The sequence below is a fragment of the Helianthus annuus genome, chromosome 4, assembly GCF_002127325.2.
Source record: "Helianthus annuus cultivar XRQ/B chromosome 4, HanXRQr2.0-SUNRISE, whole genome shotgun sequence".
Classification (NCBI taxonomy): Eukaryota; Viridiplantae; Streptophyta; class Magnoliopsida; order Asterales; family Asteraceae; genus Helianthus; species Helianthus annuus.
This window is the reverse complement of record NC_035436.2, coordinates 1,589,151-1,604,553: the sequence shown is the minus strand read 5'-3', so window position 1 is coordinate 1,604,553 and position 15,403 is coordinate 1,589,151. Positions and strand designations below refer to the sequence as shown.

General features: G+C 34.8%; 2 protein-coding genes across 3 annotated transcripts; one reads left to right on the top strand and one right to left on the bottom strand.

The window, feature by feature from the left end:
• The first annotated feature begins 794 nt into the window (after positions 1-794).
• LOC110935476 (AP2-like ethylene-responsive transcription factor CRL5) lies at positions 795-6,829 on the top strand. Of its 2 annotated transcripts, none has more exons than XM_022177861.2 (8): positions 795-1,125; positions 1,219-1,836; positions 1,977-1,985; positions 3,003-3,091; positions 3,200-3,273; positions 3,948-3,998; positions 4,940-5,016; positions 6,245-6,829. In XM_022177861.2, the coding sequence occupies exons 1-8, from the start codon at positions 990-992 to the stop codon at positions 6,583-6,585; spliced, it is 1,395 nt and encodes a 464-aa protein (XP_022033553.1). In that variant the 5' UTR covers positions 795-989; the 3' UTR covers positions 6,586-6,829. The 2 variants fall into 2 exon arrangements, with proteins under 2 accessions (XP_022033553.1, XP_022033552.1); XM_022177860.2 differs by having other exon boundaries at positions 796-1,125; positions 1,216-1,836.
• A 5,904-nt stretch (positions 6,830-12,733) lies between these two features.
• LOC110934266 (probable (S)-N-methylcoclaurine 3'-hydroxylase isozyme 2) lies at positions 12,734-15,229 on the bottom strand. Its single transcript, XM_022177439.2, has 2 exons — positions 14,311-15,229; positions 12,734-13,460 (listed from the first exon to the last, which is right to left on the bottom strand). The coding sequence occupies exons 1-2, from the start codon at positions 15,193-15,195 to the stop codon at positions 12,855-12,857; spliced, it is 1,491 nt and encodes a 496-aa protein (XP_022033131.1). The 5' UTR covers positions 15,196-15,229; the 3' UTR covers positions 12,734-12,854.
• Between the last annotated feature and the right edge of the window lie 174 nt (positions 15,230-15,403).

Genomic DNA, 15,403 nt, shown 5'->3' with positions numbered 1-15,403 from the left:
GTAATTATTGAATTTAAAGACTATCAATTGCAGTCCTATACAAATATAAAGGACGAAAAATGTAATTTACCCAAAATTCTAAAAGTTTCATATGCCTCTTGTTGGTGATGTTTGATATGGGACATGTATTATGTACCAAAAATCTCTATTGTTTACAGCCAATGTGAGATTTTCCTATAATGTTACAACGAATATATAATTAAATAGTTGTGATATTTTTAATTATCTAACCTAAAATGTCTTTTAACAACGGGGGTTTACTGAGGCTTCAAGGGAAAATAAGTAAAGCTTCATAGCCACCACGTAATCAATTATCGTTCACCTTTTTTGAATAACGCCCACCTCTTATCAGTGGCGGATTCAGCCAGTTTTTTCACTGGGTTCCTTTTTTCATATCATACAAGGTTTACCCTACAAAAAAACGTTTTTTTTCCAAATCATACAAGGTTTACACTACAAAAAACGTTTTTTTCCAAATCGAATGGATTCCTAGGAACCCGGTAAACCCCTCTAAATCCGCCCCTGCCTCTTATCATGGTTTCCACGCCTCAAGCACCCTTTTACCATCTCGCCTACATCTTCATCATCTCAAGCTACCCCACGCCCGCAACTCAAGCTTAGCCCCCGCTACGCGCCCATTCGTGACGACATGCACACCCCATAACCCGCTAAGATCACACATTGACACCTTCTACGCTCTCTTTAGAAAAAAAAAAACACACACATAAACTTGTTACATGCATATATATTCGTCACATACCATCTCTATACTTAACTAAAAAGTAACAAGTAAAATAATTGACGGTAGAGGTTGAGGTGTGTGTGTGTCAGACATACGAAAGAAATTGAAAGGATGGAACGATAATCGAGAAAACAACAGCAAATACAGAGAGAGAAAAATCAAACTCAAATTCAATTCATTTCAATTCAATTCCTTCATTTGTTTTTGTTTTTTTCACATAAACCTGCAACCAAATTTCACTTCCGCCATGAGCGATTGGCTGGGCTTCTCCCTTAACCACCACCACCCCCAACAAGACCCCATTAATCCACCTGCACTTCATCAACATGACCCTGATTCCGTTATTCCTATCAACGATTTCAATCCTTCCACTCAAACACAACGTATCTTTTTTTTTTTCTTATAACCTTAGTTTTAATCCATTAATCTTTTATTTATACATCTTTTTATTGTTTTTTTTTTTGTGTTGTTAGTAGGATGGAGATTAGAAGCCACCGACCAAAGTGGTCCGAAGCTCGAAGATTTTTTGGGCGGCGGTGCTTGTGCTGGTGCTGGTGCTGACGTCAACCTTAACTTTCACGAATATCGTCCGACAGAAGGTGATATTGTTCCTAGAGACGGCGCCGCCTGCTATATATCACCACCGCCGGCGCCGCCATATTTGTTACACTACGGTTATCCTTACTACACCACCACCAGCACCAGCACAACCCTCACCGCCGCAAACCAAAACGAACAACAAAACGGTGTCGTTTCATACGACGACGGTGCAAGTGCAATCACTCAGGTTTCCGAGATCAAAACGTGGTTACTGCCATCGTCATCATCGACGGGGTGTGACGTCAGCGACCGTCAGGAGTGTTTGTCGCTGGCGGTGGTGCCTGCGGGTGATAATAGGAAGCGGTCGGTGGTGCAGATGAAGTCGGATAAAAGCGGGAAAGGAGAAGTGGTTACGCGTAAAGCGGTGGATGGTTTCGGGCAAAGGACTTCACGGTTTCGGGGCGTGACGAGGCACCGGTGGACGGGGAGATATGAAGCTCATTTGTGGGATAATAGTTGTAGGAAAGAAGGGCAGACAAGAAAGGGTCGTCAAGGTAGAATTTAAGTTGGTTTTTGGATTTTTAAATGTTTTATTTTAGTTTGAATAATAATAATAATAATGCTAACGAGTTTCGTGTGTTTTCGTTTTGTATGATTTTCCGTGGGGTGTTTGTTGGCGGATCATCGACGTCAGTTTATCTTGGTAAGTCGAATTGGTAGTACTTCTAGTAGTTATCCGGGGCTGATGTGTCGCTTATATAGTATTGGTTTCGATCAAATAGTTATACACTTATACGGAAACGTCATATGGTTTGATTGTAAGTTAACTAGAATAAAGAACATGAACAATTTGATGATTAGAATATAGTTGACAAACAATTTCGGCTCGGATATGTTGTTTCACCTTCGATTTCGAATGTGGTGTAAGAGCTTTTGCATCCCTTCAATCAAATTCTGTGAGTGGAGGATTGGGAAAATGTTAGTGTCCATCTTTATATTTTAGGGAACACTGTTCACGCTCTATAAGAGCATTCACATCCATCCCACCGTATTTTCACTCAAAATTACACTAAAAAACACTACATTTTCTCTCTCATTTTCAATTAAATAATATTTTTTTATATTTTTATCACTACCTTTTCTCTCTCATTCACCCATAATCACTTTCAAAATATATTAAAAAATTATAGGGGTGAACAGTGTCCCCCAAATATACAGATAAACAGTAACATTTTCTCTCTCCTCCACTCACAACCACTTTTTATACTCTTTATATTTTAAAAACACCACATAGAATTTGATGCTATGGATGTGAATGCTCTAATTTTTTAATATATATTTTGAAAGTGGTTATGAACAAAGAAGAGATAAAAGTATAAAAAGATATTATTATTTAATTGAAATAAGAGAGAAAATGTAGTGTCTTTTAGTGTAACTCTAGGGTGGAAACACTGGAAAGGGATTGAATGCTCTAATGTCGTATGAGACAGTCTTAAAAAAGTGAGACATTAACAAATGATAAAAAAATCTAAAACATTTTTTGTTTTCATGACAAGATATTTTTTTGTCATTTTACTTATCAAGATTCAAGATCACATAAGTTGTTTAAAATCTCCCAATTTCACAACATTTTTCAAGTATGTTTCTTTATGAAACAACAAATAAAATCAAGTATTCAAAATTGATTGTTGTTTCTGCTAATTGTGCATGTGACATTCAGGGGGATATGATAATGAAGAGAAAGCTGCAAGAGCTTATGACTTGGCTGCTCTTAAATACTGGGGTCCAACAACTCATATTAATTTCCCTGTGAGTTTTTTTTTTTTTTTTTTTTCTGAATTCGTCTATGTTATGTATTAACATTTGTTTATATAATCTACGACTTGTGAAATGATTCGTTGTGTGACGGTGATTTAGCTAGCCGACTACGAAAAAGAACTCGAGGAGATGAAAAACATGAACAGGCAAGAATTTGTAGCCAACTTAAGAAGGTAATATATATATGCATATTCAAGCGAAAGCTACTCACACGATATGGAAACATGCTTTTACCGACATACTTTTTTAAAATATACAATAAAGGAGCTGCATACTTTCGGTTTATTGCCGATCATGGCAACTATTGTTAAAATTATGTTTGCTATGATTGGTAAAAGTTTGAAAGTAGGTCGGTGTAAAAACGATCATGTACTATGCAGTTAATGCGGTAAAATATCGGTCAAGGACCGATATTTGAGATATAGGTTATCTTGGTCAGTGGCAAAGCTTGACAATGAAGATGAGGGGGTCGAAAACATAAATACCCAAAAATTTCTATAGAACCGGGAGGTCGAAAACGTATGTACCAAAAAAAATCTATGCGAAAACAACATATATAACACTACTGAGCGAAAAGTTCGGGGGGTCGGGTTCCCCCCCCCCCCCCCCACACACACACACACTAATAATTCAGTGATATATCGGTCAATATCGCCGATAATATCAGTACCAATATTCTGACCGATATTTTACTAGGGGACAGATATAACTGCTATATCACCGATATTAACTGCATAGATCATGTAAAATATTTGATCAATGATAATACAAAACTGAAAACCCGACATCAAAATGCTAATTTTCGGATGAATTCGCATTTTGACATGTTACGACATGATGAACACAGGAAAAGCAGCGGGTTTTCAAGAGGGGCATCTATGTATAGAGGAGTCACAAGGTAAGAAGAAAAGCAGCCTAGGTCACATCCACCGATTTCGGTACAATCGTTTATGCACGATGTACAAGTTGTCGGAGCATGGTTGTGCTCCTTTGTCCCACCTTTTGTGAAAAGGCAGACATGGCACATATGAGATATACAACTTTTTCTTGATGACAAAAGTAGCATTATGTGATATTTTCAGCTGCTTTTTGTGCCATGCAAATGTCACTTGCATTCCTCAACTATTATACTACTTGCCTTTTAAAAATCGAAAATATTTTTGACGTGTAGCCCGTAATGTAGGGCCGGCAATTTTACACGAATACACGACACGAACCTACACGAAGTTAACAGGTATCGTGTATGGCCTTAACAGGTATCGTGTACCAAACAGGTAGACACGAGATTACCTCTTAATTTTCGTGTATAAACAGGTTAAATACCTGTTTACCTGTTAATACCCGTTAGTACACGATAAGAAATTAAATTAAATAAAACTCATCAGCCATGTGCGTGTGGGTTCCTTAATTCTTTTCTATTTTCATTCCTCATTCAATTAAAAAAAAAATAAAACCCTAAACTCCCTCTGTAACTCTCAGATAGCATGCCGTGTTCGTGTTAACAGGTAATTTTCATGTATAACAGTTGAATAGTCATGTTAACAGGTATTAACAGGTAATTTTCGTGTATATCGTGTTCGTGTTTGAAAAAAAGGACACGATAAGTTATCGTGTTCGTGTATCGGATTTCGTGTATCGTGTCTTATCGTGTCGTGTCTTATCGTGTACGGGTATACACGATATGCCCCTACTGTAATGGCATCGATAAGTTATGTAAAATATATTTTATGAAACCGTTGGTCAAATGTTGGAAAGATTGTACATAAAAATGAATGCGGTCAAATGTTGTTTCAGTGATAAATAAATTGGATTCTGTTAAAAAAGTTAAGTGTTTTGCAGGCATCATCAACATGGAAGGTGGCAAGCTAGAATAGGAAGAGTTGCAGGCAATAAGGACTTGTACCTTGGTACCTTTAGTAAGTTCATTCATTGTACATTTTTATATTGTCACATGTAAGATACCAATTATTACTTTTCTGTTGTTTTCACTCTAGGGTGCAAAACTTTTCCAGATCATGTGTATTTTTGGTCTGTTTTTTTTTTTTTGAATAAAAAAAAAGATTTTTTCTTTTCTTTTTGGGCTCTCAATTCAAGATTTTTTCAAAATTTGATTAGCAGGGTATTGGTGGGGTCCATTGAGTTTTCCTGTAAGGGATCTCACAATTACCAAAATTACGCTCGTTAGAGTGTGTTTGAAAATACTTGTATGAACTAATTCGCAAGCGCATTTAGTTGTTGTGAATAAGCAGTTTGAAGCTTGTTGTTTTGAACAACGACAATTATATAAACAAGTGGTGAGGGTTCTAAGTGACTAGGGGTGCAAATGAACCTAGCCCGAGCTTGACTAGGCTCAAGCTCGAGCTTGTTTAACTTATGAAAGGTCGAGTTCGAGCTCGTCTCGATTTGAGTTTTGTTTCTAAAGCTTGAGCTCGGCTCGTAGATAATTTTTCAAGCTCGAGCTCGGCTCATTTATCGTTTGTTATTTAATTAATTAATTTAGGGTAAATCACTTTTTTAGTCCCTGTGTTTTAGTGGTTTTAACTAGTTCAGTCCAAAAGCAAGAAGTTTAACGACCTGAGTCCCTATAAGCATTTTCATTAACCATTTGAGTCCTTTTGAGTCCAATTTTTTGGACTCAAATCGTTATAAAATGAACAAAATTGGACTCAAAACGTTATAAAATAAACCACTAAAACACAGGGATTCAAAAAGTAATTTACTCATTAATTTATATTAATGATAAGTGTTATTTTCTATATAATTTAGTTAGTTTTCATAATTTTGTTCTTATCTAAATATATATTAATAATTATTTTTATAAACAGTAGGCTCGTTTAAGCTCGCGAGCCGGCTTGATCTCAATAAGCAAAGCTTGGGCTCGTTTACTAAACAAGCTTGTTTTTAGGCTAGGGCCCGAGCTCGTTTAAGCTTGGCTCGTTCGACCTTTTTTTAGCCAAGCGCGACTAGCTCAATTCGTTTGCACCCTTAGTTCAAACCCCATTGTGGGTATTTAGGTGGTATAGAATTAGGGAGTGTGTGTCAGTGTCACCTTTTAAAAAAACAATTATTTAGTCAGTTTTAATGTACAGTGAGTTTTTATAAATTGTGACTTTATGCTCAAAACATTTTAAAATATGATAATAGGTACACAAGAGGAAGCGGCGGAAGCTTACGACATAGCAGCCATAAAATTCCGAGGGACAAGTGCAGTGACCAACTTCGACATTAGCCGATACGACGTCAAAAGAATATGTTCAAGTTCCACTTTGATAGCCGGCGAGCTGGCAAAACGGTCTCCACGAGATACAGGCCCCACAATGCTGCTCGAAAACTGTAGTCATGACCCGGGTGATGATTTCGCTGACATGGTATGGGCTGGAAACCAGGAGGAGCCGCCTGGACTCGAAGACCAACAAGGTGCAAGTAATATCGAGAACATGAGCCCGAGTGAGTTAGCCGGTGATCTTGACCCAGGGGTTGGATGAAAACCAACGGGTCGGAACTTGCTTCGGTGAAATGAGGGGTGGCTGTTTTGTAGGAGCTAGTAACAAATCTTTTAAGTGATATCATAGGTCTCATCAGTATTATCATCAAACTTAAATATATAGTATTAAAGATATATGTGTTTTGGTTTTGTAGCTATGTACCCTATAACATATCAATTTGTATTATATTATACCATATATTAGTGTTTAATGTAAGACCGGTTGGACCAGCCAATATTTACAAGTGATGTTTGATTGACTGGTTCTTTGCATGACATTGTGTTATATTTTTGGCGTTATGTAATATGTCGCGATCCATTGTGTTTTTGTACCCTTTTTATTTTTAGGAGACTTTGTAGAATAACTTTACCCGTTTCTATTTATTAAAATAATACATTTGTTCTATTATCTTAAATATAATCGATACGACAATATACTATTTAAATTTCATTTGATACTGAATATACTTTAGTTTTTAATTTTATATTAACGGGTTTGACCATCCGGTGCATTCTCACGCCTCACGCGTGATTCAACCGTGATTCCATACGTGGAACACCATGCCTGAGATGCATGAACTACGGGCGTAATTCACCAACATGGGTTACTCTACGGTTTTTGCCCCATGTGAATTGTAATCGTTAGCCCATTAATTTTTTTTTTCTTAAATATCGTTGACCAATGTTAAGATTAGAAAAAAGAATTTAACCCACCAATTTACCCTTCTCGGTGGAACTTGAGAACAACCGAGAGGACTTAAAAGGTGTTAGCGTTAAACACCGACCATCTTGAAGTTTGTTTTTTAAAGGCGAAAGTTATAAAACAGACCGGGTTAGAGTTGAAGTTTGTTTGTTTTTTTAGGGTTTTAGTTTGTTTATTGTATTTTTAGGGTTGTAGTTCTTTTTTTTTATTTTTAGGTTGTAGTCATTTATTTTTAAGGTTTAATTATTTTTTTAACGGCTAAAATTACCACATGTCTTTTGCAGATTTGAACTCATTATCACTTGAACAGTAACATTTTCTCTCTCCTCCACTCACAACCACTTTTTATACTTTTTATATTTTAAAAACACCACACACACAATTTGATTATTTGGATGTGAATGCTCTTAAGTATGGTTTTATTTGCAAATTCTTAAAAATAATAAACAAAACCAAAAGGATATAATTTATAATTAAAGACATCATGTGATAATTGAAAACCATTCCTTACTGATATCATGTGATAAGATGTGAAAACTAATGTGATACACTATATCACTAACGCTTAGGTGCAACTAGAAGGTATGGAGGAGGTAAGTCCTCCAAGGATGGGCCGCCACGTCACCGCCGCGTAGGAGTGGTTTGGAGGGGATGGACCTAGGGGGTGGGGGATGAACCCCTTTGTGTATATATATGTATGTATGTATAGGTATATGTGAGAGAAGGGTGGAGAAGGGAGGACCGGCGCAATCGGCTGTGGACTGCTGGTGAGGACGCGGGGGGGGGGGGGGGTGTGGGGGACCGGCGCCGGTCCTAGCCGGGCCTCAGCCGGCCACCATACCCACTACTCTGAGAGTTTTTCACATGTGAAAAGCTAAATGCAAGCCCCATAGGCCATAATCTAATGATATGTTCTATAACTGCTTTGGTTTCTTTAAACAATTAAAAACCTATAGCTCCACCGACAAATCAAAGAACCAAAGTTTTCTTATTGTTGATTCATTTTTTTAATTTAAGTTTCATTTTTTTATTCTAAGCTTATATAAACCTTCTTTAAAAAAAAAAAAAAAAAAAAGCCTAGAGTGGTGTACTCATGGCGTGATTCATAAAAGAAAGGTGTCATTGACTGCAAACCTACGAAGTTAAACCAAGCAAAATGAAAGTAGGGTTTGGATTGGATGGGTAATGACAATTTAAAGTCCGAAACAAGGACAAATTATAAACAGTATTTTTCATCTTGGTCATTGACAACTCATGGTCCCATTTGTCAAATAAATTTTGATGTGATTTATTTTATATGAAGACAATTTCATATGTTAATATCACTTAAAAGAATTTCAAGATAGTGTGTTTTTAGCTATCTAGATTTTTTTACATAATAGTATATAATAACTCATACTATTTATTCCCTTAAATGTTAAAGGGAGTTATGTATGTTCACTAAAGTGCTCGAGTAAAAACTATTATCTTTTTCATATGTTATACACTTATATATCTATAATTATGCATGATATATTACATAACCAATAAACTTAAAACATTGTAAGGAATTTTATTGACTGTTAATACTATATGATGCATTGTTGTGGGATACAAGACATGAACAACTATTGATGTCATGATCCTAAAGATATCTGATATGTTTAGATTGATGTCAACAACAACATCCGCATATCTTTCTCTCAATGTGTGTTTAAAATGAGTTATGAATTAGTTATAGTAATTGTGTAAATTTCATACCTTAAATAAAGGAAGATATGTAGTCAGACTCACGTATAGTGATGACAAAAATACCTTAGCCTGATGTGTTTACCCGAACCAGAAGCATTTGGGACGGGTATACCCGATACCCGACGAGTATTGGGTCGGACATGAGTATGAAAAAAAAATATATCACAGGTCTGGAACGGGTATGTGATTAGATGATACCCGACCCGATTACCCGTAACTACATACCCGTTTACCTGAAATTATTAAATTTTATATTTATTTTCCTTTAATTATTGTTTAATAATATTTCATCCTTATAGCTTTATTATTTGAAAAATAAACTTTTGATTTGAAATATATATTTTTAGATGACATTATTCATATTTATATGCTATGAATACAAAATTATTTTTTTGAGATTTATATTATTATATATTTACATTTTTAAATATATCAAATATTATTATGGTGATGATGATATGTATGTTATTTATTATAATTTAATATATTATATAGATTTTTACCACACAAAATTATAAGGGAAGTAATAAATACATATCATAAAAATCTCAACGGGTAAACCCGATACCCGACGGGTGATAGGCCAGATATGGAACAAGATTTTACAACCGAATATTGGTATGAGATTAGCCATCTCCGGCCTATTTTCATCCCTGCTCACGTATGCATTGAGTTTTATATGCTACATATAATGTTTTGATAATCTGTGAGTGAAAAGTGCACATGTATGTGGTGCTTCATGACACATATCATTTTTATTAGCCCGACCTAATGAGATGCAAGTCTTTTACGCGAGATAAATTAATATGCATCCCATTTGTCATATATCATACACATTAGAAGTCTAAACACATAAATTAACTACTTTCGTAATGCTAAACATGTCATATTTACATATAGAAGTATAAACACATAGAAGATAAATTAAATTAATGTCTCATTTTACTATAGAAGTATAAACACATAAATATAACTTATTTTACTATAGAAGTATGAGGATGATCATTTGAGAAGAAAAAAAAAATAAATAGTACAATCGTAAAATATTAAATGGTTTTGTTTTATTTCATTTATTATTCTCTTTAACTAATTAATTAGTTATAAAGACTATATCCTTTATACTATTTTTTTTTTTTTTTTTTTTTTGCTTACACACATCAAAATTTACCCTACATATTTCGAGATTTATCCTAAACATATTGAAATTTATCATCATATCGAAATTTATCTTGTACTTTATCCTACACTACTTGTAATTTATCCTACACTCAAAATTATTTTTTTTCTTTGAAAAATATACAACTTTAAAAATAAGTAAGAAATTTAAAGTAGTTAGTTACTAAAGAGTAAGACTATAAATTAATGATCTATATAAATATTAAATAAAACAAAATAAAACATTCGTATTGATTGAAATTTTTTTTTTTTAGGTTTTTTAACCTTTACTAGAAACACATAAAGTAACTAATTTCGTGATTTTTACATAAAAAAGAAAAAAATAAGGACAAAACCAAAACAAAGTAAGAGAACATCCAAAATGCAACAAAAAAAGGACTTTAATTAATCGTTTTTGTAAGTACTCTTAAAAGTAAAACGTTAAAACTTGAAAAACAAACTCACATGATGCACATTTACATTATTCTCTTAAAAGTAAAAATTTTGAAACTTGAAAAACAAACTCACATGATGCACAATTTACATTATAACAAAGTACATGTTCGTTATAATAGAAGAGAAAATAAAAGTTTATTAATTTTCAATAACTATATTTCCCTGCAATAAATAATAACTAGCCTAGTTATTTTTTAGATCATTGGATTCCAAAGTAACCAAAAAAAAAAAAAACAAAGTAATAAAGTACCCATACATTATTAAATATTAATTATATATACAGCACTTTCCAAATTCTTTAACTTCAAAACTACATAAAATAACAAAAACTAAACAACACACTAATTAAACATATACTAGCAGGATGCCCGTATGATGCAGGGGGGTGATACATCGCTTTGTGATACTCATTTTTGTAGATCATTGTGATAATTATACATCAAAATTAGGAAGCAATCGGATAATCCATTTCATTGTGTTGTGAATGGTTCTGTCAGTTTGGTTATTATCCTTAACCGAAGCCGAAACCTAAGTCATCGGTTAGTCTGTTTTATTAAGGAATCGGTTATCGGCTAATCACTTTGGTTTATTCTATTAGATTGACAGTTTTTTGTTTGGCTCATTTAGTTTCAGTTAATAACAAAAACCAAACTTGGGCTAAGACTTTTGCTTAGAAATATATGAAATTGAGGTATAAATATATGAAATGAAAGTATAAATACATGAAATGGACATATAAAATATGAAATATATGAACTGAAGGTATAAAAGCTAGAAATATTGTATGTTAACTGACTTCTTTATATGTATTATTGTTAAAGGTAACTTTAATTGAAAAATATATCTATCCTGTTTTCTCTAATGAGATCTACTGAATTTTTATATTTTGTTTAAAACATTGATTAGATGTATGTGATTTACTAAATGTTTCACTTTGATTACAAAATACCAACGAATTACGTGTGTTTTTGTTCTGTTTTATATGGATTTCAGGATGTATTTACTGGCCGATCATTAGCATTAGTTTATCTTGGTAAGTAGACGTGCTAGCTATCCAATTCGTGCTAGAAAATTTTTGTATCTCCTTGGTGATAGGTCACCCGATCCGACCTGAAAATATAAATATTTGATTGTTGAACTATCAGAAAAAGGTGAATCTATCGAAAAAAAATCATGGATCCGTCACTACTTTTATTTCTTTTTTATATAATAAACATATCTTTCGATTCATTAATTTTTGTTTTTATACCATGATTTTTTTTTTCTTTTTCATCTTTTAAAAACTTTTTAAATGTTTCAGTATTATCTTTCGTTTATGATGCTGTGAAAAAACAAACAGCACCAACCGACTGCCAACCGTGGAGCACGTCGAAATCTTACAAGTTTACATTATAAAGATAACAACCTACATCTTCATCATATTAGACTATTTGGTGTGATAATTATCCTTTACGTCAATGCCACGTCACTCCATACTCATCCACCATCCTCTGTCACCAATCAAATTCATCTAAATCTACAAGGATTGGAATGTTGGCTCGTGGTCTCTATGGGTTTTTTCATGCTCACCACGCATAGAAAATGAATGTGGTGTACCATGTATTCACGGTCCACGGGGCCTTTTATGACCTCACCCTGACACCATTAGCCTACGAAGGGAATATAAAAGTTTGTTATTTTTTAATAATTAAATTTCACAATGGATATTTTCGAAGAGAATATAAAAGTTTGTTATTTTTTAATAATTAAATTTCATGCAACGGATAATGAGCTAATTTTAGATCACTGGATTCCAAAGTAAGCCGGCCCTGAGAATCCGTGTACCCTGTTCGAGCTCGAAAAAATGTGCCCTTAGGCTTTAACGAAATTGGGTATTGGACTCACTGAAGGTCTAAATCTAATGCCAAAGGGGTTAATAACTAATCTAAATCATAAGAGTAGTTTTTTGAGGGGGCCTATGTTGGTGTTTGTATGAGTGTACCCTATTAAAAAAATATTTTATATATACATATCGGATTTTTTTATAAAAAAATGTGCCCTCGAAATATCGGGCCCTGGCCAGTGGTCCTCCCCGCCCACCCCAGGGCCGGCCATGAAAACGAAGTGACAAAAAATATTATTATTTATCATACACCAATCTCCAAATTTAAACTACACACACTAATTAAACGTATATTATTGTTTGACTTTGACTTAACATATGAACTAAGCAAATGGACTCGCTTTTAATTTCTTTGTTTAAAGATTAGCATCAAAGGCTTTTCCCTTTTTAAAGCAAGCCCAAATCTTTCGTTCATGTCTAGCTTTGATGGATCATCACCGTCTGGGAGGTCCCAATCGAACTCACGAATCAAATACGCCAACACAAATTCAACGCTCTTGATTCCGGATGGCATTCCAGGACACGCTCTCCTCCCCGAACCAAATGGCAATAACTCGAAGTCTTGGCCTTTAAAATCCACTTTTGAGTTCATAAATCTTTCGGGATTGAAAGATAAAGGGTTGTCCCAAACATTAGGGTCTCGACCCATCGCCCAAAGGTTAACATGTATTTTTGCATTTTTAGGAATTGTGTAGTTCATAACCTCACACGTTTCAACCGCCTTATGAGGAAGAAGAAGAGGCACGGGCGGGTGTAATCTGAACGTTTCTTTGATGCATGCTTGTAGATAAGTTAATTTAGATAGTTGAGAGTTGGTGATTTGGTCCGAGGTTATTTCATTTTTTATTTCTTTTTGTACTTTGGACATGACATCTTTGTTTCGTACAAGCTCCGACATAGCCCATATCACTGTCGTGGTTGTTGTATTTGTTCCGGCTACCAATAATTCCTAGAAACACAAGAAGATGGTTTGTATTAAAGTCAATCAATTGCAAATGAAACACTTTTAACAAATCAATCACGAGCACTCTCGGGGCACCCACTGGACAAACAGAGTAATCCGAGAGTAACCCAAGTCGCCCACCACCAATTCCGGGGAAAACCTGGTACCCCACCCGCCCGTAGACACGACGGTAAAATTACCAGTAAAACCCGTTTGGCTCAAGGATCGAACCCAGGTTTACCCGTGTCTCCTATCACTGCCCACCAGTGCCTCACTCTTTTTTTTTTTTTTTTGCACCAAATAGGAATTGAACTTGAGTATTTAAAGAAGAACTCAAGTCTTTCTACCACTTGAGCTAGACTGCTAAAGGTCATTGGCATAGCAAATGAAACACATTGGTTGGTAAAAACAAAATCTAAAAATAATTATCAGGGAATGCTAAAAATTATAAAGAGTTAAATGCCATTTTGGTCCTTGTGGTTTAGGTCATTTTGGCAGTTTAGTCCAAAAGTTTCATTTTTTCGTCCGTGGATTCAAAATGGTTTCACCGTTGTCATTTTAATCCACTGGGTTAACTTCATCCATTTTTTGTTAATAAGAAGGGCAATTCGGCCATTTTACATGGCCGAATTGCCTTTCTGGTTAACATATTTACATATAAAATGATCGAATTGCGCTTCTCGTTAACAGAAAAACAGATGAAGTTAACCCAGTAGACTAAAATGACAACGGTGAAACCTTTTTGGACCCACGGACAAAAAAAAAATGAAATTTTTGTACTAAACTGGCAAAATGACCTAAACACAGAGACTAAAATGACATTTAACTCAGTTATAAATAATGAACAAATGATTACCAAAACCGGTTGATATATTTGGTTGTTTGAGAATCCATTTTCGAGCAAGCGGTCCAAAAAAGATTGAGCTTTTTCTGATGACCATGTTGAAGAATTGACACACGCTCGTCTTTCCTCAATTATATCTTCCAAATATGCAAAGATCTTCTTGTATTCTTTCATGGCACCTTTCCTTGTTCCATGAAGATCAAATCCTTCAAAAAAACGACCAGCATACTCGATTACTTTATGCATTGTCTCTTTCAACAAATCATGAGTTTCATTTTCGTTAGCCAAATCAATAAATTGTTTGGCAAAGATAATGGAAGTTAGTGTGTTGAACAATGTAGTGAAAATCATATCCTCCATGTTAATCACTTGCCCTTGCTTTTTACGTAAGAAATCTACCAACTTAGCAAAGTTTTCCTCTCGTAATCTCGAATGGGATTCTAAAGCTTTAACCGAAAACATTTCGGTTCGACAAAGGGTTCTTAGGGTTTTCCATGTTTGGTTGCACTCATTCCACATAAGGGAGTGAGGTAATAGAGATGGTTGTTGAAATGCACTAGGCACACTACGAGCGGAAAGATGGCGATCATGGGTCTGGAGGATTTCTTTGGCCGCCTCTGGTGTAGAGGCGACCACAAGAAGTTGCTTGCCTAAGCCAAGAGATATGAGTGGGCCATATCTTTTGGCCAGATTGGCAAGCGTAACATGAGGTTTGTCTCCCATTTGATGTAGGTTTCCGATGATCGGCAACTTTGTTGGACCTGGTGGGAGGTTTTCATCACTCTTGTAACAAAACAATTTTGTTTGTTTTAGTACAAGTAAAACGAGAAAGATTGTGGTGAAAAAGAAAAGAGGCGAGGAGAAATTGTTATCTTCAAGAAAAGTTGTGATATCCATTGGAATGTTGGGATGAAATATAAGGGAAATTGTGTTGTTTGTTAATGATTTTGGAGTATAGATTGTATTTATAGCCTTAAAAATGGATGTACTTTGAATAATAGTTCCATTGTTTAATAACCACTCTCCCACTATCCCATAAAACATGAAACCTAGCACTTCCTTTGATGGTTTTCATTCTCTTGTTTTGAGTAACCAGAATATACAA